Below are 26752 nucleotides of genomic sequence, written 5' to 3'. Positions count from 1 at the left end.
ATAACTTGTTAAATAATTCTTCATTCATTTATCCAGAATTGCTATAGCAACGTTGAAGTTAATGTCTTAGTAACACTTTCTTTCTAGACGTAATTTATTTATTTATTTATTTATTTATTTATTTATTTATTTTAAATATCTATCTATCTATTTCGGTACATATATTTCCATTGATGTTTGAATTTAGCGCGAATTTTCAGGTCAAGCCACTAGGAGCACCACTTGCGCCTTGTCTCCCATTTTAACAAGGCTAAATTGAAAGTGTCGCGTATTGTCTACTGTATTTGGTTACAACTACTCATTCTGGCAGAATGATTCTGCGAATTGCCTCATCCACACTATTCCTTGCCTTTCGCAAGGGACGTGTAGCCAAATACTTTAATATACTTTAATTCATATTAAAGTATTTGGTGTAGCAACGTGACAGCCCCACAAAATACAGATGAATAATTCGTACAGCCTGTAGAAACTCCATGTAATGTGCTATCGACCAGTCGTTGCTGCGAGTTTTGTCAATCGCCAGGGACCTTCTAGGTTTCTTCTTCCGGTAAACAAGTGAATAGAGTGAGTGGCAGTCGTGTAATATGTGGCTTTAAATATATATCTGCAAACATCTATCATTTTTGGTGTTAATTGTGGTATATTCAGTTGATTTTGAACAATTATAGTAGTTACTGATACTTATGAAATGTCGGGGAAAGGATTTTTATCTACTTTTTTTCTTTCAGGGGAAGCATGGTTCAACGTCTAGTTTACAGACGACGTTTGTCGTACAATACTAATAGCAACAGGAGACGAATGTAAGTTACATTAACATTAAATTAATTAATAACGGATATGTATAATTTGCGGTAATAGAACTGTTATTCATTTTGTGTTCGTGGTCAAATTTTGAAAGTCTTGCATTGATATGGTTAAGGGGCGAATGGAGATGATTAGCTTCGCAATTTTAGTATTTGCACATATATTTTAGTGTGTTATTGTTACATCTGAAATACAAATTAAATATTTTTTATTGATGTCTGCGGAACAATTTTGTTATTTCCGAATGTAGCCTATTATCACTTATTGTAGCTGCCAGACTGCAGTTGCAGTGCAGAAAATCTTGTGTGTTCTTTTGCGTATATTTTCATTTTTTATTAAGTAGAAATTCTCATCTGCATGAGTTGGTAAGAATTATACTTTGTCTCTGATATAAAACTCGGGGACACTTGTCTTTGCTCACACACAATGTGGTTCAACGATTACAATGTTTGTTGCACAGTTCGCAAATTGATATAAAACTCGGGGACACTTGTCTTTGCTCACACACAATGTGGTTCAACGATTACAATGTTTGTTGCACAGTTCGCAAATTCACCACCCATCTGGGTCATGGTATCTCCTGTTGCTGCAGTCTCCAAAGTGAAACCCATGTAGTCAAAACCTTATAATCAAAGTTCATACCTATGTTTGCCTCCAAGCTGGTGTCAGCGTTGCGTCCGTGGAATAGAATTCACTCCATAATTCATTTTTTCTCCCCACATAATACTGAATTGCTTTGTTAGAGGGGTCCATAGTTTCTAGAGGTAGTTTTAGGGGTATCTTTTCTGGATAGAATTATTCTTTTGTGACCTTGTATACCAGTTGGGAGTGTGTATGCATTGATAGTTTTAAAGTATGTCCAGGAGATACCCTGTGATCTTTTCTTTCGGCAGCATTAATGCTGTGTCCAGTGAAAGCATATGTATCTGCTTGATAGCGTTCATTGCTATGATCGTAGCAGTCGTTCTTTGTTTTATGTGCTTAGTAAATGTTGTGCCATGTGTTTGTAATGCGACTCCCAGTTAAGTGAAATGATTCACCTGCCGTAGCCTCTTGTTGATTAGGATTTTATTCCTGTCTGTGGAATATTTCTCCTTCCTAAAGGCGATTAATGCAGTTTTGTCTTCATTTGTCATTTATCTCTTGCCCATGCTGTTTGTAGCTGTTCTTGTGATTTTGATATCATTGCCATGTCATCTGCATATGCACACATTCTTACATCCTCAGTCATGGTGGCTTGCATGGCATCCATTTTATGTTTTTCAAGAGGGGACTCCTCATTTACCCTTGCAGAATCCTGTTTGTCTGTGATAGGAGGTCTGATCTTTATAGCTGGTTGTCTAGTTGAATGTAGTTGCAGGCAAGGATGTTTATCATTGTCATGAGGTAGTGTTCTTTCTCTAATAGTCCTTCCAGTTTGATAGTATTTGCGAGATTGAACACTTTACTATAATGACTGCATAGTGCTCATATCAGAGTGCTTCCTGTATCTTGTTTTTGAGACATATCATGGCATGCATGGTCAACTGACTTCTGTAAAACCCAAATTGTTCCTCGGGCAGTTCTTAACTACCGTATTTACGCGTGTATGGGCTGCTCGCGTGTTTAAGCCGCACCTCAATTTTAAAACAACATTTTAGGGGACTTTTATTTCCCCTGCATTCTGTTGTAGACTCAAAGTACGTAGCTTCGTTCTGCAAAATGTGGCAATGTTGTACATTCTTTAGAGTCCAGTGCTCGCCTAATGGTATCAGGTACAGCCTTGGCCTAGAGTAGTGAAAGCACGGTACCTAGTGGCATTCATTGTTTATATGGCAGTTGATCGCTGTAAATTGTGGAACACGGGTCATGTCAGCGCAAGTTACACCCCGAAATTTAAATGACAGGTGGTCTGTTATGCCAAAGAAAATGGCTATAGGGAAATGGGAAGGAAGATTGGTGTTCGTGAAAACAGTGTGCAGTGTTAGATTTCAATTAAAGATGCGCTTAAAAAGAGTTACAGAATCAGTGGGCATTTCATGGGGGGGGGGGGGAAGGACAGTATAAAAATTATGAAGTATGTATGTAAAACACGACCGGTGATTTTCTATTTCATTTGATATGCTACAGTTTGAAGGATGAAAAATTGCTGAAAGAATGGAAATTCCTGCAAGTCAATTTAAAGCAAGTTACAGTTGGGCAAGGCATTTTATGCCACGACGTGAAATGGTGATTTGCAGGTCAATGGCTTGGTGGCTACCTGAAACATACCAGGAGATACTGCTTGCATTTCAGCAACATGTCGTGAATTTAAGGAAAACTCATAATAAACATGTGAGCCATAGGAAATGCTGACGAAACTCCCGTTTTTGAAATGCCTGGGGAAACTACAGTCGACAAAGCAAGCGCGAAAAAGTTCTACTTCAAACTGCAGGGGCAGAAGAACAGCGTACTGCAACATTGTGTATCACTGCTGATGGGGACAAACTACTGCCTTTTGCAATTTTTAATCAAAAAATCATGCTGAAGGAAAAGCTGTCCCCAGGGATTTAAGTGAGAGTGCGGGAAAGGGGGTGGGAAGAATGAAGATTTGTACATCGACTGGTTAACAACATTGTGGTTTCGTCGTCTTGGTGATCTGTCACGTTGGCCATCCATATTGGTGATTGACAGCTTCGTGGTCACTTTACAGAGAAAGTGAGGAAACTGCGGTCTGACATGGTTATGATTCCTGGTGGAATGACTGAAGTGCTGCAACCCCTAGATGTCTCCAACCGGCCTTTAAGGGCACATTTGCGGCATTTGTAACATGATTGGAGGTGCAATTCTGAGGAGATAACAGAGCGGACAACTCAGTCTTGGCAAAGCTGTAGAGTCTACTCCGCAGTGTTAGTAACACGGGGCAACACTGTGGCACACGCGAAGTGACTGTCCTTTGTTTAATACTTAGGTTTCTACTAGTAGTGCTGAGGTGAGTAGAATAGCAATGCTGCCAACTGTTGGTTGTTTGATATGGCTGTACTTTTTTTCCTTGCCATGTGGACAGTATGCACCGCGGGGATAGAAAAGAGTCTCTCGAAGGGCCGCTGTTCTCATGACAGAGATTGGCCTGGATTTGCAAAAATATGTTAAAGCTAAATGAATGACCTTTATTTCTTGCGATAAGCCTAGAGATTAAAGGAGGAATTGTGAAAGTGTAAGGTTGCCGTCCGACGCCATGACTTTCAAACTTCGCGGGCCTCTAGTATTTTTTCTTTTGTAGTGGTTGGTTAATGTCAGCCAGTGCCCGTAATCCTTAGCAGAAGCAATGGATAATGGCGCCTGGACCACTATTTTAGGTTAAAAAAAGTAAATATACTTTCAAGGGCGGGGTGGTTAGACCCTGGCAGGCATAATAAACACATCTCTCCTCCAGAATCACTTGTAGTTAAGAATAGCAGCATTGAAACTAACATATTATGTAATAATCCTTGCAGAGTAGACTGTACATTTCTTCCAGTGGAGGTGCAATTTTGAGGAGATGGCAACATGGGAGGAGCACATGAAGTGAGCCCAACCGCCAAGGAGACGAGGCCGACACTCAAGATAAATGATACTCGTATAATGGAAAATGGCATGCGCTTTACACCAGTGGAAGTAAGGAAGGTAATATCTGTAAGTAAACAGCGCAGGGCACCCGGTCTAAACAGGATCTGCAATGAACACTTGGCTATGATTGCCCTATCTGGAAAATGTGTCGACAGAACTATTTAATGAGTGTGTTAAAAGAGCCCATATTCCACTTGACTGGCACAAATCGATCAAGTTATAGTGCAAAGGGAAAGGTGACACAAGTGAACCCGGCTTCTATAGAGGATTAGCACTAGAATCAGAGCCCCTTAAACTGCTAACAAGACTACTGACTCAAAGGCTGAGTACCATAGTGGACCCACTTCTACCAGAAGAACAATGTGGCTTTAATTGTTACTCCACACGGAAGTTAATAAACAATGTTAACTAAACAAAGTTAATGAAAATAAAAGTGCGGCCTATACATGCGTAAATATTATAGTAGCTCTGTTAACCTGTTGGTGATTAAGTTCGTAAATATCTGAAAAGGTGTGCTTTCCAGCACTATGCTCTTCTACTAATTTGGGTCCACCACATCCCCCCTTTTTTTTTTCCGTTGTGTCAGGCTCAACTGTTGAATTCGTCCATCGGTCAGGGATGGTTGATAGTACAAGACATTGATTCATAAGATTGGTCCGTAATTCCATTAAATAGTGAGGCTATCCTCTTTAGATATTCGTTGAAGATCTGGTCTTGTCCACAGGTTTTACTTTCTTGGATTGTTTGATTGCTGGGTACATTTTGCTTGTAGTGAATGGAATGTTTTTAATAATGGGTACATCTAGTATGCGATGCAGTAACATTTAAGTAACTTGTGTCTTTAATAGTGCTGAAATATTATAGGGCCTGTAGCCTACTTATTTTTCTTGAATGTGATTCTGATTTGCTCCTCACAAGCATTTTAATGCTAGATCGCCGACATTTTTGACGTACGGGAAGTCTCGTGCACAATACTATTTAACTATTGTCGCGCCCACCAAATTAGGCGGGTCAGAGAAATTACGCTGTTGCCAAGGTTATGCAGCAACTGGCGAAGACATGTCTAACTGAACACATACTTTCGGAGCGCGAGGCAGATCGTTCTCTCTCAAGCTCCTGATGTTACTTCATACAATGTTTCAAAACAAATTATACTACAAGCTCCAGAAAAGACTGCTGATTTCAGTGGTACAACTATTTTTCATATAAACCACTTTAAATAATTATTAAAATAAAATCATGAACGAGTAAATTTAAATCCGTAGAATCGTATTGAAAATTTCAGTAAGCGGCCAAGTTTTTATTTCTTCAGCCAATAAAATTTTGTCTGCATAAAAGATATAAAAAATTGCCTGACTTATATTTCTTATCTGAAACATATTTCCGTGAGTCTTGTAGTTTTCCTGGAAAATGGCTCGGAAACCGATCATGTAAATGTCGCTTAGCTGAGGCAGATTGGGACACGTGCGAGCACAGACTGCAGGACACCGTAAATACTTTCGGATTACATATTAATCTGTATCTCCGGGTGGGGACTACACGAGAGGGGGCGATCATCAGGAAGATGGATACTGACATTCTGCAAGTCGGAGCGTGGAATGTTAGAAGTTTGAATCGTTGTGGTAGGTTAGAGAACCTGAAAAGGGAGATGGATAGGCTAAAGTTAGATGTAGTTGGTATAAGTGAAGTACGTTGGCAGGAAGAACAAGATTTTTGGTCAGGCGACTACCGAATTATCAACACAAAATCAGAGGAAATGCAGGAGTTGGTTTAATAATGAATAAGAAAATAGGGCAGCGGGTAAGCTACTACGACCAGCATAGTGAAAGAATTATTGTCGTCAAGATAGACACCAAACCAATGCCCACCACAATAGTGCAGGTCTATATGCCTACTAGTTCAGCGGATGATGAAGAAATCGAAAGAATATATGAGGAAATAGAATATTTAATACAGTATGTAAAAGGTGACGAGAATCTAATTGTGATGGGAGACTGGAATGCAGTGGTAGGCCAAGGAAGAGAAGGTAATACAGGAGGAGAATTTGGATTGGGACAAAGGAATGAAAGAGGAAGTCGTCTGGTTGAATTCTGCACTGATCATAATTTAGTCCTTGCCAATACTTGGTTCAAACACCACAAACGACAGCTGTATACGTGGACGAGCCCCGGAGACACTGGAAGGTATCAAATAGACTTCATTATGATTAGGCAGAGATTCAGAAACCAGGTGTTGGATTGCAAAACTTTCCCAGGAGCAGACGTGGACTCTGACCACAACTTGTTGGTCATGAAATGCCATCTGAAGTTGAAGAAATTGAAGAAAGGAAAGAATGCAAAAAGATGGGATCTAGACAAGTTGAAAGAAAAGAGTGTGAGGGATTGTTTCAAGGAACATGTTGCACAAGGACTAAAAGAAAAGGCTGAAGGAAACACAATAGAGGAAGAGTGGATAGCCATGAAAAATGAAGTCAGTAGGGCTGTTGAAGAAATGTTAAGAAAAGATCAACTAAGAATCAGTGGATAACTCAGGAGATACTAGACCTGATTGATGAACGACGAAATACCAGAATGCTAGAAATGAAGAGGGCAGAAAAGAATACAGGCGATTAAAGAATGAAGTGGATAGAAAGTGCAAGGTAGCTAAGAAGGAATAGCTAAAGGAGAAGTGCAAGGATGTAAGGTTGTATGGTTCTAGGAAAGGTAGATACTGCATACAGGAAAATCAAGGAAACCTTTGGAGAAAGGAAATCTAGGTGTATGAATATTAAGAGCTTGGATGGAAAGCCACTTCTAGGGAAAGAAGACAAAGAAGAAAGGTGGCAGGAACATATACAACAGTTGTATCAAGGTAAAGATGTAGATAAATTGGTTATGGAACAAGAAGAGGCTGTTGATGTTGATGAAATGGGAGACCCAATTTTGAGGTCAGGGTTTGACAGAGCTGTGAGTGACCTCAATAGGAACAAGGCACCTGGAATTGATGACATTCCCTCTGAATTACTGACTGCCTTAGGAGAAACCAGCATGGCAAGGTTATTTCATTTAGTGTGCAAGATGTATGAGACAGGAGAAGTCCCATCCGATTTTCGGAAGAATGCTATACCTATTCCCAAGAAAGCCGGTGCTGACAGGTGTGAAAACTACCGCACCATTAGTTTAGTATCTCATGCCTGCAAAATTTTAACACGTATTATTTACAGAAGAATGGAAAAACAAGTTGAAGCTGAGTTGGGAGAAGATCAATTTGGCTTCAGAAGAAATGTAGGAACACGTGAAGCAGTCCTGACTTTACGTCTGATCTTAGAGGATCGAATCAAGAAGGACAAGCCCACGTACATGGCATTCGTAGATCTAGAAAAGGCATTCGATAATGTTGATTGGACCAAGCTATTTATGATTCTGAAGATGATAGGGATCAGATACCGAGAACGAAGAATTATCTACAATCTGTATAAAAATCAGTCTGCAGTGATAAGAATTGAGGGTTTTGAAAAAGAAGCAGCAATCCAGAAAGGAGTGAGGCAAGGCTGCAGTTTGTCCCCTCTCCTTTTCAATGTTTACATAGAACAGGCAGTAAAGGAAATCAAAGAGAAATTTGGAAAGGGAATCACAGTCCAAGGAGAGGAAATCAAAACCTTGAGATTTGCCGATGATATTGTTATTTTATCTGAGACTGCAGGTGATCTCGAAGTTGCTGAATGGTATGGATGAAGTCTTGGGTAAGGAGTACAAGATGAAAATAAATAAGTCTAAAACAAAAGTAATGGAGTGCAGTCGAACGAAGGCAGGTGATGTAGGAAATATTAGATTAGGAAATGAAGTCTTAAAGGAAGTAGATGAATATTGTTACTTGGGTAGTAAAATAACTAATGATGGCAGAAGTAAGGAGGACATAAAATGCAGACTAGCACAAGCAAGGAAGAGCTTTCTTAAGAAAAGAAATTTGCTCACTTCAAACATTGATATCGGAATTAGAAAGATGTTTTTGAAGACTTTCGTGTGGAGCGTGGCATTGTATGGAAGTGAAACATGGACGATAACTAGCTCAGAAAGAAAATAGAAGCTTTTGAAATGTGGTGTTACAGAAGAATGCTGAAGGTGAAATGGATAGATCGAATCACGAATGAAGAGATACTGAATCGAATTGGTGAGAGGAGATCGATTTGGCTAAATTTGACTAAAAGAAGAGATAGAATGATAGGACACATCTTAAGACACCCAGGACTTGTTCAGTTGGTTTTTGAAGGAAGTGTAGGTGGTAAGAACGGTAGGGGTAGACCAAGGTATGAATATGACAAGCAGATTAGAGCAGATGTATGATGCAATAGTTACGTAGAAATGAAAAGGTTAGCACAGGATAGAGTGGTATGGAGAGCTGCATCAAACCAGTCTATGGACTGAAGACTCAAACAACACATCAGTTTTATTACATTATAACTTTAAATATTTGAATACTGTAAATTGGACTGGGTAATATAGAAAAATAACTACTTTAAAGAATAGGTTTACATTATTTTACAATGAATTAAGAATCGGTTTCTAGCTACAAGGCAGTCTTAAGATTTCTTAGTCATTGTCATCAATCATCTCACTATCTATCGAGTCATTTACATTGATGACGAATGGCTCCATTCGTCCCTTACTATTTCCTTGGCCCAGTCGTCTGCTTGAAGATTTTCCGGGCGATTGGAGCACTTTTCCCAGTCTGCAGCAGTCACACGGTCGATGGCTTCTGACGTGAGTTTTTCTACGTCCTTTATTTTGAATGTCTGTTCCTCTCTGCCACTTCTCTCTTGACTTGAGCCCAAATCAGTTCAATTGTATTGGCAGTGGTAGGGTGGCAACCTTACTACCTCATGGCCCCAAGAGAGAGAGCTAATTCATCAAATTTTTCCTTGGAGATGAAAGTACTTTTTGGTTTGGTGAATATTTCTCTTCATTAACACATCTCTGGACTGAACAAAGGCTAACATTACACACTGTTGCAATCAATTCTTGGCTTTTCTTGAAGTTCACAGTCTGCAAAATATTTTATTTGGCCAACTTCTGCACCTATTGCAATACATTCACTATCACGGATTTTGTCTGGCTGGCTAAATCCTTCTTCTTAAGCCCTTCCAACCGACAACGCTTCAGAGGAATTTCTTATTCGTTTCTCGCACTTCGTCCTCTTCAGATGATAGACTCGAAGAAACACCAGGCTGAACACATTTACTATCCATCTTTAACAGCTCTTACGGTGCGAGCTCAGCAGCTGTATGACAGGGAATGACTCTGGTTAAGGTGGTCTGGAGCGGATGGGCTTCAACTAGACAGCACTGCACGATCAGCGTTGCCAATCCGTGCTCGGAGATAAGCTACTCGACCATCTGTTGCTTCGCCGTTCCCATATCTGACGACAGCGCAGTTTTCCTCACCCGCCTAATTTGGTGGCCGCGACAGTAACTCTCTTTAACATTTTGTTTCAGGTAAAACTCTATCATTTCTTCGAACAAATGTTTCAACAGGGTTAATAACACCCACTTGACCGTCTTTTAGATATAATTGATTACCGTACTAACATAACTAAACACTGACATCAGCTAGTTTTGACACAACATTCTATCATTAGCAACGTCTCCACAAGAAGTCCCATCTTCTTTTCTACGACTTTCTGATCAATCAACCGTACATATTTTAATACATTCGATACGTGCACACTTCTATTTTAAATAACTGACATTGATTTTACTATAAACTTGACCTCATGCTATGGGAATGGAGTAAACATCCCCCCTTGGATGATTGTGCTTTTACACTCAAGGTCGTCACAGTCCTAATGATGTATAAGAAGAGGATCCATTTTGGGTTTAAACGCTTAAATGTTCATGATTAACTACGTTATGATCTTCAAAAACTGTTAATTCACAGTATTTTTTTAACATACTTTCTGTGCAATATCCCTATTGTAGATGTTATAGTACAACATTTTATGAGATCATTGTCCAACATTTTACTCTATAGTTTATAAGATTAGAAAGATTACGTATCCATTAATTTTCAAGATTGATATAGGCTGATGATGCCCGTAAAAAAAAAAGGGGGGGGGGTTAAACATGTGGTACCTATGACTTTTATGTATTATGTATAAATTTTAACCACATGAAATAGTGGATTGAATAATACTGTATTTAAAAGGTGGATCTATAAATATTATAATAATATTTGTGATATATATATCGAGTAGTCACAGGCGAGGTGGCCGTGCGTTTAGGGGCACGCAGCTGTGAGCTTGCATCCGCTAGATAGTGGGTTCGAACCCCACTGATGGCAGCCCTGAAGATGGTTTTCTGTGGTTTCCCATTTTCACGCCATGCAGATGCTGGGGCTGTAGATTAAGGCCACAGTTGTTTCCTTCCCACTCCTAGCCCTTTCGTATCCCATCGTCGCCATAAGACTTATCTGTGGCAGTGCGACATAAAGCAACTTGTAAAAAATTCATTAGTCCAGCCCGTGGACTGCTATTCACACAGACGCGTAACGACTGTCGTTTGTTTTCTCGCTCGTGGCCGCCTTGGAAAGGATGTTCTGCACCAGTGTTCAGTGCTACCAACCTTTGTACTTAGGAACTGTGCTTCAAATTGTATACGGTTAGGACAGGATCTTGGCAAGACCATTGGTCTGGACGGTTAGGATTCTTGCCGTGGACAAGATCATTGGTCTGGACGGTTAGGATTCTTGCCGTGGACAAGATCATTGGTCTGGACGGTTAGGATTCTTGCCGTGGACAAAACCATTGGTCTGGGCGGTTAGAAGCCGCGAATCGGCGTTATGCCTCTAGTTTCGTATACGGTTAGGATAGGATCAAGGCAAGACCATAGGTCTGGATGGTTAGGATTCTTGCCGTGGATAAGACCATTGGTCTGGACGGTTAGGATTCTTGCCGTGGACAAGACCATTGGTCTGGGTGGTTAGAAGCCGCGAAGCGGCATTAGCCTCCTAGTTTCGTATACGACTTGCGCTTTTATTGTGCTGCGGTTGGTAACGAATTATCATCAACATGACGGGAAGGAGATCACGTGCCACTTTACATTGGCCAATAAGAATACAAGTACCTACTTAAGAAATGAGCATGGCGTGTAATAATCTTTATTAGGTTATAAAAGTAAATATATTTCTTGGGGCGGGATGGCGGGTTCCTGGACATCGCAAAGAACACACCTCTCCTCTGAGACGCTCTCCAAGTGAGATTTCACCAATTCCACTCACTTGTAACATTACAAATTACACCGGTCTATGGGCTGTACTAATGCCGTAAAAAAAGAATTGAGTAGTTCACTCTTTTCATTCAATATGTTATTCGTTTTTTAAACTATTTTATTTATTTATGGTCTGCATTTTAAAATGTTCATAATGGATGAAACACAGCATATCATATGGAATCCAAAACACATGCTGAAACTGAAATCCTACTTGGAATATTACTGTATCATTGGCTTTGAAGAAAACTACAGTATTTTAGTAGTTTGAACCTAGACACTAATGTCGGATTTTTTATTATGGACACTCGAGTTTAGGTTTTAATTACAAACGAACCGATAGGCCTATTGCAATGCGAGTTATACCAATATTTTCCTTGTTTAATTCTACATTAGCGTATATGACGCATTGTTTTCGACGTTCATTAAATATTTTTTATTTGTGGTTGTAATAAATATTGCCCGGGTTTTTTGCTTCTTCTCTAGGAAGCGCTCACTTAGGAATATATACAAGGAAAACTACTTGTCTGATGGTAATGAAATTTTTATAAGTTATAACCACATGTATTTGTAGTGTAATACTCAAGTTACAATTTTTTTCAACCACCCCGAAAAAAGTTCTTATCATTTTTCTAAAGCAACTCTTTCTCAGCCCAGGATAAACGTACAACAGCAAACTTGGGCTCATTTTGAAGCACTCAGTCATGGTTATCAGACACTACAATAACTGTAACCGTGCAGTTTGGTGCCGAATTTATGAAGAGTAATATTGAAAGGAGGTTTTGTGTACACCGGACCGTGCGATTAACAGCAGGCCGGGTGGTGAAAACGGGTGCAGTTTTGCCGCGTTTAGTAGTAACCACGCGCGCAACGAACACAGTACACTCTCCCCGGGCAGTTGTGCAACGGAATGCCCATGACCTTGGTTTATCCGCAAGCTATTTTCAGTTGTCCTATGTTCTCCATGTTGGCCACGTCACTTCAAGATGCCTCCGAGACCGCCGTTATCAGAGGGTGAACTTGCAATGATTTTGAGTGCTATTTGTTTCTTTCGATGTGAGGGGGGGAAAAGTAGGGGACAGGAGGTTCCCTGTGTACAAGAAGGTGGCAGATTGTCTTGGATTATCTCTGTCATCAGTGAAGAGAGTAGGAGTCGCTTCAAAGGAGAATGAAGGAAATACGTCATCCAGGTCAAGAAGGAAGCAGTGTGTGAGACCAGGGCGTCCGAAAATCCATCTTGATGATTTTACTTTGGGCACAATACGAAGAAATATGTACGATTTTCATATGAAAAAGATATTTCCCACAATTAAAAGCCTTCGCATGATCCTGATGTATCAATTTCTACGCTTTTGAAAGTAGTTCGAAGCTTGGGATTCCGATTCAAAAAACTAAACAGGAAACCAGTGCTAATGGAATCTGTGACACTCGTTGCATCCCGAAATACCTACCTTAGACGAATTAGAGACTTCAGAGCACAGGGCTTCAAGATCTTCTTCACAGGCGAGACGTGGTGCGGACAGAACCATACTATGAAATATGGGTGGCAAGAAAACGTGGTTGAAGCTTTAGAAAACAACTTTGTCTACTATAATCTGTACAGAGGGTACATTCAACAAATTTATAGATTACGTGGAGGGTTCAAAACACTGTCTGGAGCTGGGAAACGCATCATAATTTTACACATCGGAAGTGAAGAAGGATTTCTTGACGGTGCAGAACTTTGCTTTATTGGCAAGAAAGGCAGTGGTGATTACCACAATGAGATGACTCAAATCATTATGAATAATGGTTCACGAAAGTCCTGGGTTTATTGCCTCAAAGGTCGGCTGTCGTTATAGATCTAGCTCCATATCATATGATGGTCGATCACTCATCTAAAAACCCGAACATGTCATGGCTGAAACCTGAAATTATAACCTGGATAACATCAAAGAATATTTCACTACCACCTGTAGTTGACAATTATAACAAATTAACGAAATCGGAGCTGATTGTCCTTGCCAGGCCTTATTTTCAAACACCGGTGAAGAAGCTGGAACAACTGACTAAACGACTTCGACCAGATGTACAGCTTGTTTGGTTACCAGTGGCCCATTGCGAGCTTAATCCAATCGAGCTCATTTGAGCTTACGTAAAGGTGATGGGAAGTGGAATTTATAAGAGGAAATAAAATTAAAGGTTGAAAGTAAACGAAAAGCTGTGTTCGTTGCGCGCGTGGTTACTACTGAACGCGGCAACACTGCGCCCGATTTCACCACCTGGCCTGCTGTTAATCGCACGGTCCGGCGTACACAAAACCTCCTTTCAATATTACTCTTCATAAATTCGGTACCAAACTGTACGGTTACAGTTTCTGATAACCAGTGCTTCAAAACAAGCCCAAGTTTGCTGTTGTACGTTTATCCTGGACTGAGAAAGAGTTGCTTTAGAAAAATAAGAACTTTTTTCGGGGTGGTTGAAAAAAATTGCAACTTGAGTATTACACTACAAATACATGTGGTTATATCATATAAAAATTTCATTACCATCAGAAAAGTAGTTTTCCTTGTATATATTCCTAAGTGAGCGCTTCCTAGAGAAGCCAAAAACTCGGGCAATATTTATTATAACCACAAATAAAAAATATTTAATGAACGTCGAAAATAATGTGTCTTATATACGCTAATGTAGAATTAAACAAGGAAAATATTGGTATAACTCGCATTGCAATAGGCCTATCGGTTCGTTTGTAATTAAAGCCTAAACTCGAGTGTCCATAATAAAAAATCCGACGGTAGAAAGACTGAGTGACTCTCGCCACCTAGAAAGACAGAGGGGTCCAAAATGATCCTCAAGTGATATGTATTATGTTCTAAATCTGTCATATCTATAATTGGATGTAAAATCAACTAAAAATCACAATCACATACATGGATACAAAATGAAAGTCTCTTGTTTGATTAGTTTTCTATTTTCATGAACCTGTGTATCCATACTAAGCACGTTCTTCAATGGTTTGAAGAGCACGTGATGAAGTACGGTACGTCTGTGAATGAGAGTATTGTCAACCCCAAAGCTTACACATTCTGTACATATGACGGATCTTTTTTTTTTTTTTCAATACATCTTATGCAGACAACCTTTTTGCATGCCTTACACACATGCCAACCTTTCGTGTACTTGCATTTGTTTCGCAGTTGAGATTTCCTGCGTTTTCTGTCAGATTGAGGTTCTGTATCACTATCATCTGCAGTATCGGTTCTTTATTTCTGCTCTGGGTGTTTGCTACAGAAAGTTCCTCAGAGGATGGTGTGCACCATCTTGGAGTAAATTGCTCCAGAAGTAGCGTTTACTAAAGAAGTCCACACTACAGAAGTAAATTACTATGGGAGTTATTTACTCCAGAAGTAACTTTGGAGAGTTGAAGTACAATGTACTCTTTTAGTTACTATTATAGAAGTAGCGTTTGTTACTCGCGGAGTGTAATCGTGTTTGTGTGTTTTCTTTAAAGAAATCTAAGTAGATAAGGTTATGTGTGATAGGAAACGGGGGGGGGGGGGGGGTGAAAGCGCAAAAGATGAATGCTTGTTAGTAGAGATAATGAAGATCTATGCAAAGGGTATAGAATGTAAGAAACACGACATGAAGATGCTGGATAAGAAAATAAATTCATGGAAAGCCGTCACAGAAGAATTCAGTGCTTCGAGTGGCAGAAAACGCAGTGAAGAACAAGTTAAAATTTTGTGGAAGGACTTAACCCTCTACTGCATGAATTATTTTTCGTTTCCATTTGGTGAAGAAAATTTCAAGCTTTAATGTTCAACATACGCTCAGTGGTTTAGATATACCAGCAATTCTTAACTGGGCCTAATAGCTTAACACTCGTATGTGATGTGGATTGCTATATTGGAATATATATACGATTTTCCACGATTTTACGCTAAGCTTTTAACACGTTGAAGGTTAGGTCAAATGTTCCACCTTTACAATACCAAGATTCTTTATTAACTAAATATTTACATGATTTTTAATTATATCGGGACATGTTTCGTCTACCTTGTAGACATCATCAGCCATAAAAACTTTTGAGAAAAAGCTACAAGGACAAGGACAAAGTAACAAAGTAAAGGACTTAAAAATTCTTTATTTTCATAGTAAAAGCACTTTACTCAACGTTTTAGAAAACATCTATATTAATATAGATCATAAATTGAATCCCTTTCACAATTTGAATGAAATTTCCGAAACTGCGAACGTAATCTTTGAAGCATTGCTCAATAGTTCTTACTTTGACAAACCCACTAACAAGCTTCCATGTGACGGCTTCCCGCCTACTGATCCTAACCTTCCCCTAATTTCCCCTCATGGCGGCTCCCTTCACACACGACCTCCATAGTTCGCTCAGTCAACCACAGGCTTCCACACTGAACTAGTCGCTGTCAGACAGGCGAGAACGTAAGTAATCAGATGTGCCGCACTTCTTATTTTTCATTACTTTACATCTCAAGACACTAAAACTTGCCTATTTTAACACTAACAACAGCCATCTTTCTTGTTCTAGGGCCCTCTATTACACATTCCATATTATGTTATCACATTCAAATTTTCCACCTAACCTCTCAACAAGAAATGCCAACACTACACCAATAAGACGGCTTTAACATCTGCTCGCTGGATTTCTTATACATCGTTATTATCCTATTGGAATGAACATCGTGCAATTCATTATCACGCCTTCACGACAACAGAATATTATATATTAACGCATCACACAAAAAGGAAGAATTTTTAACGCAAAGTTTTTACTGAATCATCCCATGTGGACAATTTTAATTTTAATGTCACCGGTATTCTTAGGTGCTATGCTCAAAACAGTTCTGAATTCTTCACCATTTTAAATGACATATTCGGTTATCCGAATTATTTTAATGTGTTACTTTGTCCTTGTCCTTGTAGCTTTTTCTCAAAAGTTTTTATGGCTGATGATGTCTACAAGGTAGACGAAACATGTCCCGATATAATTAAAAATCATGTAAATATTTAGTTAATAAAGAATCTTGGTATTGTAAAGGTGGAACATTTGACCTAACCTTCAACGTATACTCACGACAATACGGGCTTTATAATGAAGTTTATTTTATGTAAGCTTTTAACATTCAAAGACCGAACATTACTGCCTACTGGCCATGGGTACGTATATCAGGGCGCAAGTATACTTGCACGACCGTAGGTCGGTAATGTCTTTGAGGTTGAGTCAGAGGTACTCCTGAAGCCTGTGGTAATATGATGGGGAGGGCCCACGTAAAATAAAAACGGTGGTTGGTTCGCGTGGATGTTGACGAGGTGGAAGGAGTACCTTTGGCTGTAGGGCTGTTTTGTCTTATGTTATGTAAAAAAAAAAAGGCATCACTGGTATTGACTGTACAGTTGAAGGTGTGCCGTAAAACTACCTCAGTCTATAATATTTATCCATTTACACAGGTGAAAAGTTATTTGTTGCCTAATGGCAACAGTATGCAGTAGAGGGTTAAAAGCGAAAGCTTAAAAAAGAAGGGGAAAAAAGCAGAAAGCCATGGACACGCGGGATAAATTAAAACTGATGGTGGTTTCTTCATACAGATCGCCTACATCCACAGCGAAATTGTTTCCCATTTTCACACCAGGCAAATGCTGGGTTGTGGCCGCTTCTTTCCCACTCCTAGGCCTACCCTACTCGATCGTCGCCATAAGACCTATCTGTGTCGGTGCGACATTAAGCAAATTATAATATCAATATAAATTGTCCGGTATTAAACATTGTAATAATAATTGTAAAAATAATAATACCCCTTCCGATTTCTGAAAAGTTCATCATTGTCACCGGAAGGGCAGAAAATGGGAATATGCGTGCAGTCATTTGCACCCACGATGTGTGAACCTGCCAACGTAAAGAATTTCCTTTTATTTTCCGAACAGTCATCATTTGCGGGCGTACCTCCCTCTTAACCTCACGAGTGCTTTAACCATGCAGTGAGAGATACAGCCAGCAGTCATGCGGTAAATATTGATTAGATCACCGGCAACTAACTGAAATGTTCCGGTACGAAACACTCGTAGGGCGCACAATTGTAATATGGGAGGTGCAACAAAATTAAGACAGGAATTCAGCTGTAAGTGATCTCCAAGTAGATTTAGAAGGAAAGTAAAAGATTCCTTCCTAAGACCAAACTTTCCTTAAACTCTCTCCGTGTGCACATACGGTTCTCGCCTTTCATGCACTGTATGCACTATTATATTTCCTGTCATTTTCTGCGTCAAGATAGTCAATATAATCTAAGTAATCCATAAACACGTTTGAATAAGTCGAGAACATTACTGAATGTGTAACGGCCACCTACATGCAGCTAGCTTGACTATACTTTCTGGCCACAATGTCAACTCCATACTCAGATCCGTTGTAACATGTTGCAGTGTCTGGTTTCTTCTTTCTGTCTGTCCCCAGTGGACATCTGGATGAAGTGAACTGAGCACAAGTATATTCTTACTGACCTTGCTTTAATTAATAGTCAAACAGGGAGTGAGATTTGTACATCCTAATGGGTGGGTAGGGGGTAGGGATCTGCGTTTAAGTGGCCTTCACTTAAACTGCAGTGGTACATATAAGTTAGGAAGTTATGTTGTTCGTTTTTAGAACGTGGGTGACATACAGTTTTGCTTAAGAAGTTCTCACCTCCAACAGAATCTCTCCTCTTACCAGACTTATTTTTACTAAGAAGATTGGTTCCCTGGGATTTCAGCTTGTTGGCTAGCTGCAGAGATGTTTTTTAAGATTTAAATGCTATTTGTTCTGGGCGTCGACCTATGACAGGGCCATCCAGTCAGCGCACTCGAGCTCGGGGAGCACTGAGCAACCAGACTAGCGCTCCTTCTCCTACCACCACTACACTGCGGCAGCGAGGAGACAAGAGAAAGAGTGGAATAATATCAATAATATTTGATATTTATCACATGTAAGAGAAAGAGTAACGATGTTCGGACTGCGCTGACTAGATGCGTACGTACAGTCGTGCGGCAGGCGGCTTTTGTGGGTTTGTTGATATCATATTGATAGTGCTGTTTTGCCATAACAAATATACCCAATATACAAATAGAAGGGAACTCCGATGTATGGAGTATGCAGGAAACAAAATCAAGTATTAAGTAAAGAATAATGTGATTTATTCAAAACTGAAATTTGAAAGTATCTGAGAGGAAAATCCAACAAAATTTTGCCAATATGTTCATATGTTGGCTAGCTGCAGTGATGTTTTTTAAAATTTAAATGCTATTTGTTCTGGGCGTCGACCTATGGCAGGGCCAGACCTTGAGTGACTTTTGCTCAGTCATTTTTACGAGCTTTTAGTTTTGGAGCAAACAATCTTCTCCAAATTGGGTACAATATTTCTGGACACAGCTAATCTTAAACAATTGCGCAAGTTTCTATCGCTCATCGTTGCACAAAGTTTATTTTTGGTAAGCTTAAGAAGCGAAAAGAAACGTTCACAAATGTACGTTGAGCCGAACATTGACAGAACTTTACATGCATGTTTATACAAAAGGGGGTATTCTTCTTGCAGAAAGCCGCTGTAAAATTCTTCTAAACTTTGTGACTTGAGAAAGGGGTCTTTAAGACGAACATTGCACTGTAGTTCAATCAACTCTAGTAGGGAACATGCATTATTTTCAAAAATATTTTTTTTTGAAAAGTACACCGATGAAATAGTATGTAAACGTATTACATTGTGGTAAGTTGCCTTGTTTTCTACCATTAACACGTTGGCTGCCAGAGCGGTACATTGTACCGCTGAGTGAGTGTCTCACGAGGCCACGGCGGTACAAAGTACCGCTGACAGGTGTTGCTATTTGACTTTCCCTGCCGGGCCGGCGGATCGCTGAGCCGTTGAATTCGCTATGCTAGCGTACCGCTATGGCCTCGGAGCAAATCCTGGCGTGCTTGGTTTCCAAAATATAGCCTTTATTTTTTTATTAATGTAACCTCCTTTTAGTGGCAATATTTGAGTATTTGTCCAATCAGTTTAGCCATGCGCTTAGGTATGCCGGGTTAGCTAACTCGCAAGCTCAAGATTTTGGAGATCGTGGGCGTGAATACCACTGTCGGGAAACCTCTTTATGGATTTATGTGATTTCCCATTTTCACCCCAAGCTTATGCTTACCTAATCAATAGGCCACACTGATTCCTTCCAAATTGTTGCACCCATACCTGAGCTGATTTCTACGGTTATCGCAATAAATATAGCATAAACATGAGCTTATTTGTATTTTCTAAATTGACAACATTCATTGACAACATAGCAAAATTTTACATTACCATTGAGCATTTGGCGAGGAGTAAACAGGAAATATTTCAAATTTAATTTGGTGAAGAGTTTTGTGTTGCAAAACGCAATAGATCAGTTTAACATGGACACTACTTACCAGAGATCTCATACTGAAGGGCTAGCGTCATTATCTTCCGAGTTCAAGAAGGAAACGGTTTCATTTTTATAACTAACCTCTCCGTTCACTGGTAAAATAACTTACAAATATTTCACACACACCCTACTGTAAAAGAACGAGTGCCTTGCGATTGTAGTCCTAAGCGCTAGTAAACAAATCATGGCACGCTCTGTTATCTACAATGTGTACTATCAAGCGATGCAAGCTTCTGGTACCGCTAGACTGTACCGCTCTGGCCGTCTAGGCAAAACCATGCAGTGAACTTTTCTGTGGGGCCACGGTGGTACCTCGGGGTGCTGAGAATTTTTATTGTATTTCGTACGTACATTGAACACTTAAGTGAAATATCACTTCGAATTTTGCTTTACCGCTTATTTACTACATGCATAGTAGAAAAAATGCTTTGGCCACCGGGACATTTCTTGCTATGTATCCTGGCAGTCAACGTGTTAAAAAAATATTTAAAAGTGCCTTTCCACAAGCCGAGTAAAACGGCCTCTGACGTAAGCGGCGCGCTGTGACGTCACGATCCAGTACCGCATGCAGCTCTACCAGCCATTGTGCATCAGCCGTTACTATAAAAGCCGATTGTTCATTATTCGTGATGCGCATGTTGACTTGCCGCAGAGAATTTTTTATATTTGATTGCATTCACATGTTCCATGTATCTAATTTTTAACAACCTACCAGTTTGTCCAACATGTGCTGCTGCAGTCGTTGCAGCAGAATCTGTATGCACCCAATTTTTCAAAATGATTAGCAACATTAATCAAATCGGAGTTGTGTAAGATGCGTATATTTCTATTGTTCGTTCCAGAGGATATGTTAAATGTTTACGTTCTGATTCTTGAATATGTTTGTGACAATGAAATTGAAATAATAAGGTAGTTCACCCTATTCGATACAAATAAATACGAAATGTAGTGTTACATTCCTATTTAATTATAAGTTGAAGCGGTACCGGTTTCGACCCCAATCCGGGTCATCATCAGCGGAATAAAACGCAAAAAGCAATTCATAGGTAAGAAATTAAAGATCAAGTCCCCACAAAAACAAATGAAGAGGCAAAATAAAACGATGGGGATAGGCACTGTAAAATTCAGAAGTAGAAGGTAAGTCACTTAAAAGAAGCAAGGCGCAATCTTCTGAACAGAGGCATAGCACACGCAAAGTTTGGCATTGTCTCATAATGTTTACGAGAAGCAGAGAACAGTTAAATGAGCCAGTTTGCATACATTTATTTGTATTGAATAGGTTGAACAAGGTGTCCACCCATATGGAAAACCTGGGAAACAGGGAATTCGATAAATAACGGGAAATGTCAGGGAATTCAGGAAAAAATCTGGAAATTTGTTCTTTTGCCAGATAAAATTGACATACCATATTTATCCGTGTAATAGAAACACATTTTTCAGTTTTTATAACATTAATCTAGGGCATGTCTTTTATGCCAGGAATAAATTGTAATGAAAAGTTACTAAAGTGTGATCTCGAATGTAAAGTAACCAGTAATATCAATAGCTAATAATATCATCAAAGCCAAGGAAAACTTTGTTTAATGAAAGGTGGCTGTTTGATGATAATGAAAGGTGGCTGTTTGATGATACTTTCAAAACATGGTTGAAACCCATACCTCAAGACAAATTTTCAGCATATTGCAAAATATCTAAAACATTATTTTCTCTTAGCAACAGGGGAAGCAGGCGTTAAAAAGTCACATGGGAGGAAAGAAGCATGCCATCAGTGTCATGTTCAGCGAGTTCTCGTCATCCCTTTCAAGTTATTTTAAAAAGGAACATTCAAACAGTGAAGTAACAAAAGACTTAAGCTCAGTAGATAATACCTATCCGTGCATGAGTTTCCTTCTGCCTGCCACAGCTACCACAACGAACTCTATCACATATGACTCCATTTCTTCTCCTTCCTCTTCCATTAAAGAAGGTTCACCAGAGATGAGATGTCTACAGAATTATCTCTCAAGAGAGCAAATAATCAAAGCTGAGATTATATGGTGCATGCATACTGTCATCCAACACCATTCTCTACGTGCCAGTGAAGCTAGTTTACGTTTGTTTCCAGTAATGTTTCAAGACTCTGAAACAGCTTCGAAAGTTCAATTGCACAGAACAAAAGTTGCGTATACAATCACTCATGGTTTAAACAAGATCTTGAGATGGGTGGTAAGTGCACACATTTCACCGTTGGATTTGACGAGTCACTGAATAAAGTTTCTCAGATGGGCCAAATGGATCCTGTAGTTCATTGTTTCAATCCTGATACTAATGAAGTATGCACTTCTTATTTTGATTCCATGTTTCTTGGTCATTCTACCTCCTCAGATTTGTTAAATGTTTTTTTGCAAGCACAGCAAGGACTCTATCTAAAAAGAACTTACAAATTTCACTGGATGGTCCAAATGATAATAAAAAGTTCCTTCAGGATTTTGGTAATTTATTAGATGATCTAGATGCTCCTATTGTATTGAACATTGGATCTTGTGGCTTGCATACTGTGCACAATTCATATAAAATGGCGTTAAAAGAAACCCAGTGGAATATTGCAGTTTCTTCATGCTCTTCACTTCTTGATTTGCTACGCTCCTGCACGTCATGCTGATTATACACATTATTCAGGTTCAAACGTATTTCCTTTGAAATGTTGTGCTATAAGATGGCTTGAAAATGTTCAAGTTATTGAACATGCTATAGATATTCTACCTAATGTCGAGAAATGTGGAAGGAACAAACAGACAAGAAAATCCCAAGCTGTAACAGCTTCAAAATAGTATCACTTCACTTAAAGATAAGCTTCTTAAGGCCAAGTTGTCATTTTTATTATCACTTGTTGGAGATTTGGAACCATTCCTAAGAGTTTCAGACAGATCTTCCATTTGCATCACTCCTTTATGAATCTTTCATTGATGATAAATGTCATGACAAGGTTTGTTAAGTCTGAGTCACTGCAGTCTTCAGAAAATGTCCTAAAACGAATTTAGACAGTAAAGAAAATCTTCTGCCTGCATCTAAAGTTGACGTATGTTATGCTGCTAAAGCAGCACTTCATGGCACTCCTGGATTAAATTATAGAGATATATTAATGTTTCGCACAGATTGTCTAAGAGGAATGGTAGCTTTACAAGAAGTTACTGGAAAGGTCACCGCTGGCATATCATCGTCATCATCTGCAGTTTCCAGCTGTTGGCCGGGTCTGCTCACTGCTGTCATATAAACTGACTAAATTAATTTCTTGTTTCGATCCAAGTGTAGCCAAGTAGCCTCTAAGCAGCAGACTGCTAAGGATAGCTTTAAATGCCTTTGTGGAAAACAAATGGATCTCGGGTAATTAAGGCGATCATGAACAAAGGAAGTTCACTTCTGTTTGTGAGAATGATACTTTGAAAGAAGTGAATTCTTTGTATTCTAAAGAGGAGAGGTTAGATCACTTTTGGCTTCGCACTGTTTTTCGAACAGTAAATTTGAAAACATAAAAGTTGGCTTCATTTCTCAAAATGATACTAATACTGTTTCATGGAAATGCTTCACTAGAACGTGGTTTTCCTGTTAATAAAGAAATTATAGAAGAGAAACACAAGTATCCCTTGTAGCACAAAGAATAATATGATGCTATCCCAAACCCTGGTGGAATTGAAAAAGTCTCCGTTAATAAGAACATGCTCCATGCTGCAAGGAGTGCTCATGCTTTGTATGTTCAAAATCTAAAGGAGAAATGTGAAGCATTGGAAGTAGAAGATTCTTTGCAAAAAAAAAAAAAAGAGAGAGATAGAGAGAGGCCGCTTTGTTACTCAAAGAATTAGAAGAAAAGAAGCGGAGGGTGATGGCAGAAGCTCAGCAGTCATTGGTGGCTACAAAGAAATTTCTTCGCTGAAGCAGTAATGGTAATACATTTTTTTACAAAACTTAAGGTGAATTTAATTAGACTAAGTTAAACTTCCAAGTTTTGAAATTTAATATGCACATGAATTGCTCTTTTTTTTTTGGATGTTAAGTTTTTAAAATGTATTTTAATATTACTGATACTTCCTTTATAATTTTGTTTTTTGTCATTGTGTGTCAGGGAGAAAAATGGTTTTTATGACTGGAAAACAGGGAAATGTCAGGGAATTTTAAAATCTGGATTTGGTGGACACCCTGTTGAACTACCGTATTTATTATTTCAATTTCATTGTGATACATTTCAATATGGAACATTATGAAATTTTTATCTTTAAATATGTTTGTGACACTATAAATATTACAATTAAACATGGATGTTCAGAAAATTTTGGATTTAGTTGTTTCTTTAATTAAATTTGATTTTGAGCTGTGTTAAAACTTGTTGATGATACGCTCATCTGCAAGTTGTGAATTAGTTTTGTTGGAATCTGGTGAACTAAAGATTTTATTTGTTTTTTGACTTTGTGTCTGAGTTCATCTTGAGTATCATGAGGCTTTCATTAATGGCTGCTTCTGTTTCTATGACAAGTTTTGTAGCGACATTCGGTGTGTTGTAGTTAGGCCAGTTTATATTTATTGAGGAACAACCTTTTTATAAAGAACCTTCTGTTACTTTTATACCAGCCCATTATTACTGAAATATGGCTACAATATCGATGGACTACATATAATTGACTCGAGCCGATTTCTAATAAAGAAAAAAATTTAAAAGGAACTCTTTGTCACTCGTACAAATCGTACTACTACTTTCATAATACCAATATAATGGTCCGTTATTGGACATTATAAATTTTCCAGCTAACTCATTCTTGGTTGCCTGCGTTTCGCCCTCGTGTGCTAAGTTAGGCTTGTCAGTTGGGACTTAGCACCCCACCCAAGACGCAAGGCTAGTGCATACCGTGGAGGCCACTGCATAGGCTACTTGAAGCCACCAGCAGTGCCAATGCACTATGAGGGCTATGTCTCATTTCCAAAAATGATGCCTGCCTGGCCATCAAATGATGTACATGTTGATTCACATAGGGAACCTAAAATATTTGTCCTGAATGAGTAAATTTATAATACCAATATAATGGTCCGTTATTGGACATTATAAATTTTCCAGCTAACTCATTCTTGGTTGCCTGCGTTTCGCCCTCGTGTGCTAAGTTAGGCTCGTCAGTTGGGACTTGGCACACCGTGGAGGCCACTGCATGGGCTACTTGAAGCCACCAGCAGTGCCAATGCACTATGAGAGCTATGTCTCATTTCCAAAAATGATGCCTGCCTGGCCATCAAATGATGTATATATTGATTCCCATAGGGAACCTAAAACATTTGTCCTGAATGAGTAAATTTATAATACCAACATAATGGTCCGTTATAACCATTATATTGGTATTATAAATTTACTCATTCAGGACAAATATTTTAGGTTCCCAATGGGAATCGACATCTGTGTCACCTGATGGCCAGGCAGGCATCAGTTTTTGAAAATGAGACCAAGTCTCTCACAGTGCATTGGCACTGCTAGTGGCTCCAAGTAGCCTATGCAGTGGCCTCCACTGTATGCACTAGCCATGCATCATGGTAGGTGTGCTATTTACCGACTGATGAGCCCAACTTAGCACACGAGGGCGAAACGCAGGCAACCAAGAATGAGTTAGCTGGAAAATTTGTAGTGTCCAATAACGGACCATTATATTGGTATTATAAATTTACTCATTCAGGACAAATATTTTAGGTTCCCTATGGGAATCAACATGTACTACTTTCAAGTAAAATGTAGTTAAATGACTATTAAGTCATACACTTGTGAATAACATTATATATCTATTATATGGATATCCATTTCAAGTTATTTAGTATATTTTAACTATAAGGTCTAACATGTCAATGTCACTTTATATGTCCTTGTAAACTCCCTATGGCTGATGATGGCAATCACTATGGCAAAACCGGTACCATGAAATAAATGTGGTGATTTAAGAATCTCACATAATTTAGTATTGAATAGGTGAATCCTTATATTTCATTTCATTATTTTGTGAATCTCGACCCAGTACGGACCATATAATGAAATTCTTGACGTTGAATGAAAAAATTCACCATCAGAATGTTGACTGGCAGGGTAGGGGAGGTGGTGGTATACAATTTCTAATCACTAGATTGTGTGCCAAAAGTCTGGATTAAATTCCAAAATTCTCCATAGTGCTCATATGGAGTGAGGGCATATGACGCTGTTGATGGTGATTCATCCGTCAGATGAGAACGTTAAGCCTTGAGCAGACCCTTTGGTGCTATTCAACAGGAGTAGGCTGTGTGCTGGCACTGGGTTTCACCCTCTCCCTACTATCGTATGTCATTCATTTCATCTCATTAACTCCTCTCATGAGGTTGACGTCAGGAAGGACATCCAGTCATAAAAAACCGGCACGACAGATTCATCTCACCTCATCCCATACCCCATAGAGAAACGATATAAGGGTTGGACAAAAAGTGCTTGCTTTTCTCTTGTTGAAATAAATTGGATGAATTTAAAATAGTTCATTGATTAAATTATGAAACTTGAGCATGGTGTTGCTTAGATTGTGCTGAATGTTATCGAAATCTGGTGGTGGAAATTGATATTGTGTGGCTACTGTTCATAATGCTGTCAATGTTTAAGGCAGCGGGAAGCAATTTAATCCAATGAACTGAGAGAAACAGTTCTGTTTAATTTGACTTTGATTTAGAAGTGTCATGTTTTGG

General features: G+C 39.1%; 1 protein-coding gene across 2 annotated transcripts in view; it reads left to right on the top strand.

Moving 5' to 3' along the window:
- Nucleotides 1-485: 485 nt before the first annotated feature.
- Nucleotides 486-26752, top strand: part of LOC136858739 (large ribosomal subunit protein eL34) — a 37927-nt gene continuing 11660 nt past the window's right edge. Inside the window, exons 1-2 of one of the 2 annotated variants that reach the window (XM_067138495.2) lie at nt 486-564; nt 729-800. In XM_067138495.2, coding sequence (XP_066994596.1) covers nt 736-800 — 65 coding nt within the window. In that variant the 5' untranslated portion in view covers nt 486-564; nt 729-735. Of the gene's footprint in view, nt 639-728; nt 801-26752 lie in introns of both variants that reach the window. The other variant, XM_067138494.2, reaches the window with a different exon arrangement.

This window comes from Anabrus simplex, chromosome 1, assembly GCF_040414725.1.
Source record: "Anabrus simplex isolate iqAnaSimp1 chromosome 1, ASM4041472v1, whole genome shotgun sequence".
In the NCBI taxonomy this organism is placed as follows: Eukaryota; Metazoa; Arthropoda; class Insecta; order Orthoptera; family Tettigoniidae; genus Anabrus; species Anabrus simplex.
The sequence above is the reverse complement of the archived record's forward strand: the minus strand, read 5'-3'. Positions and strand labels throughout refer to the sequence as shown.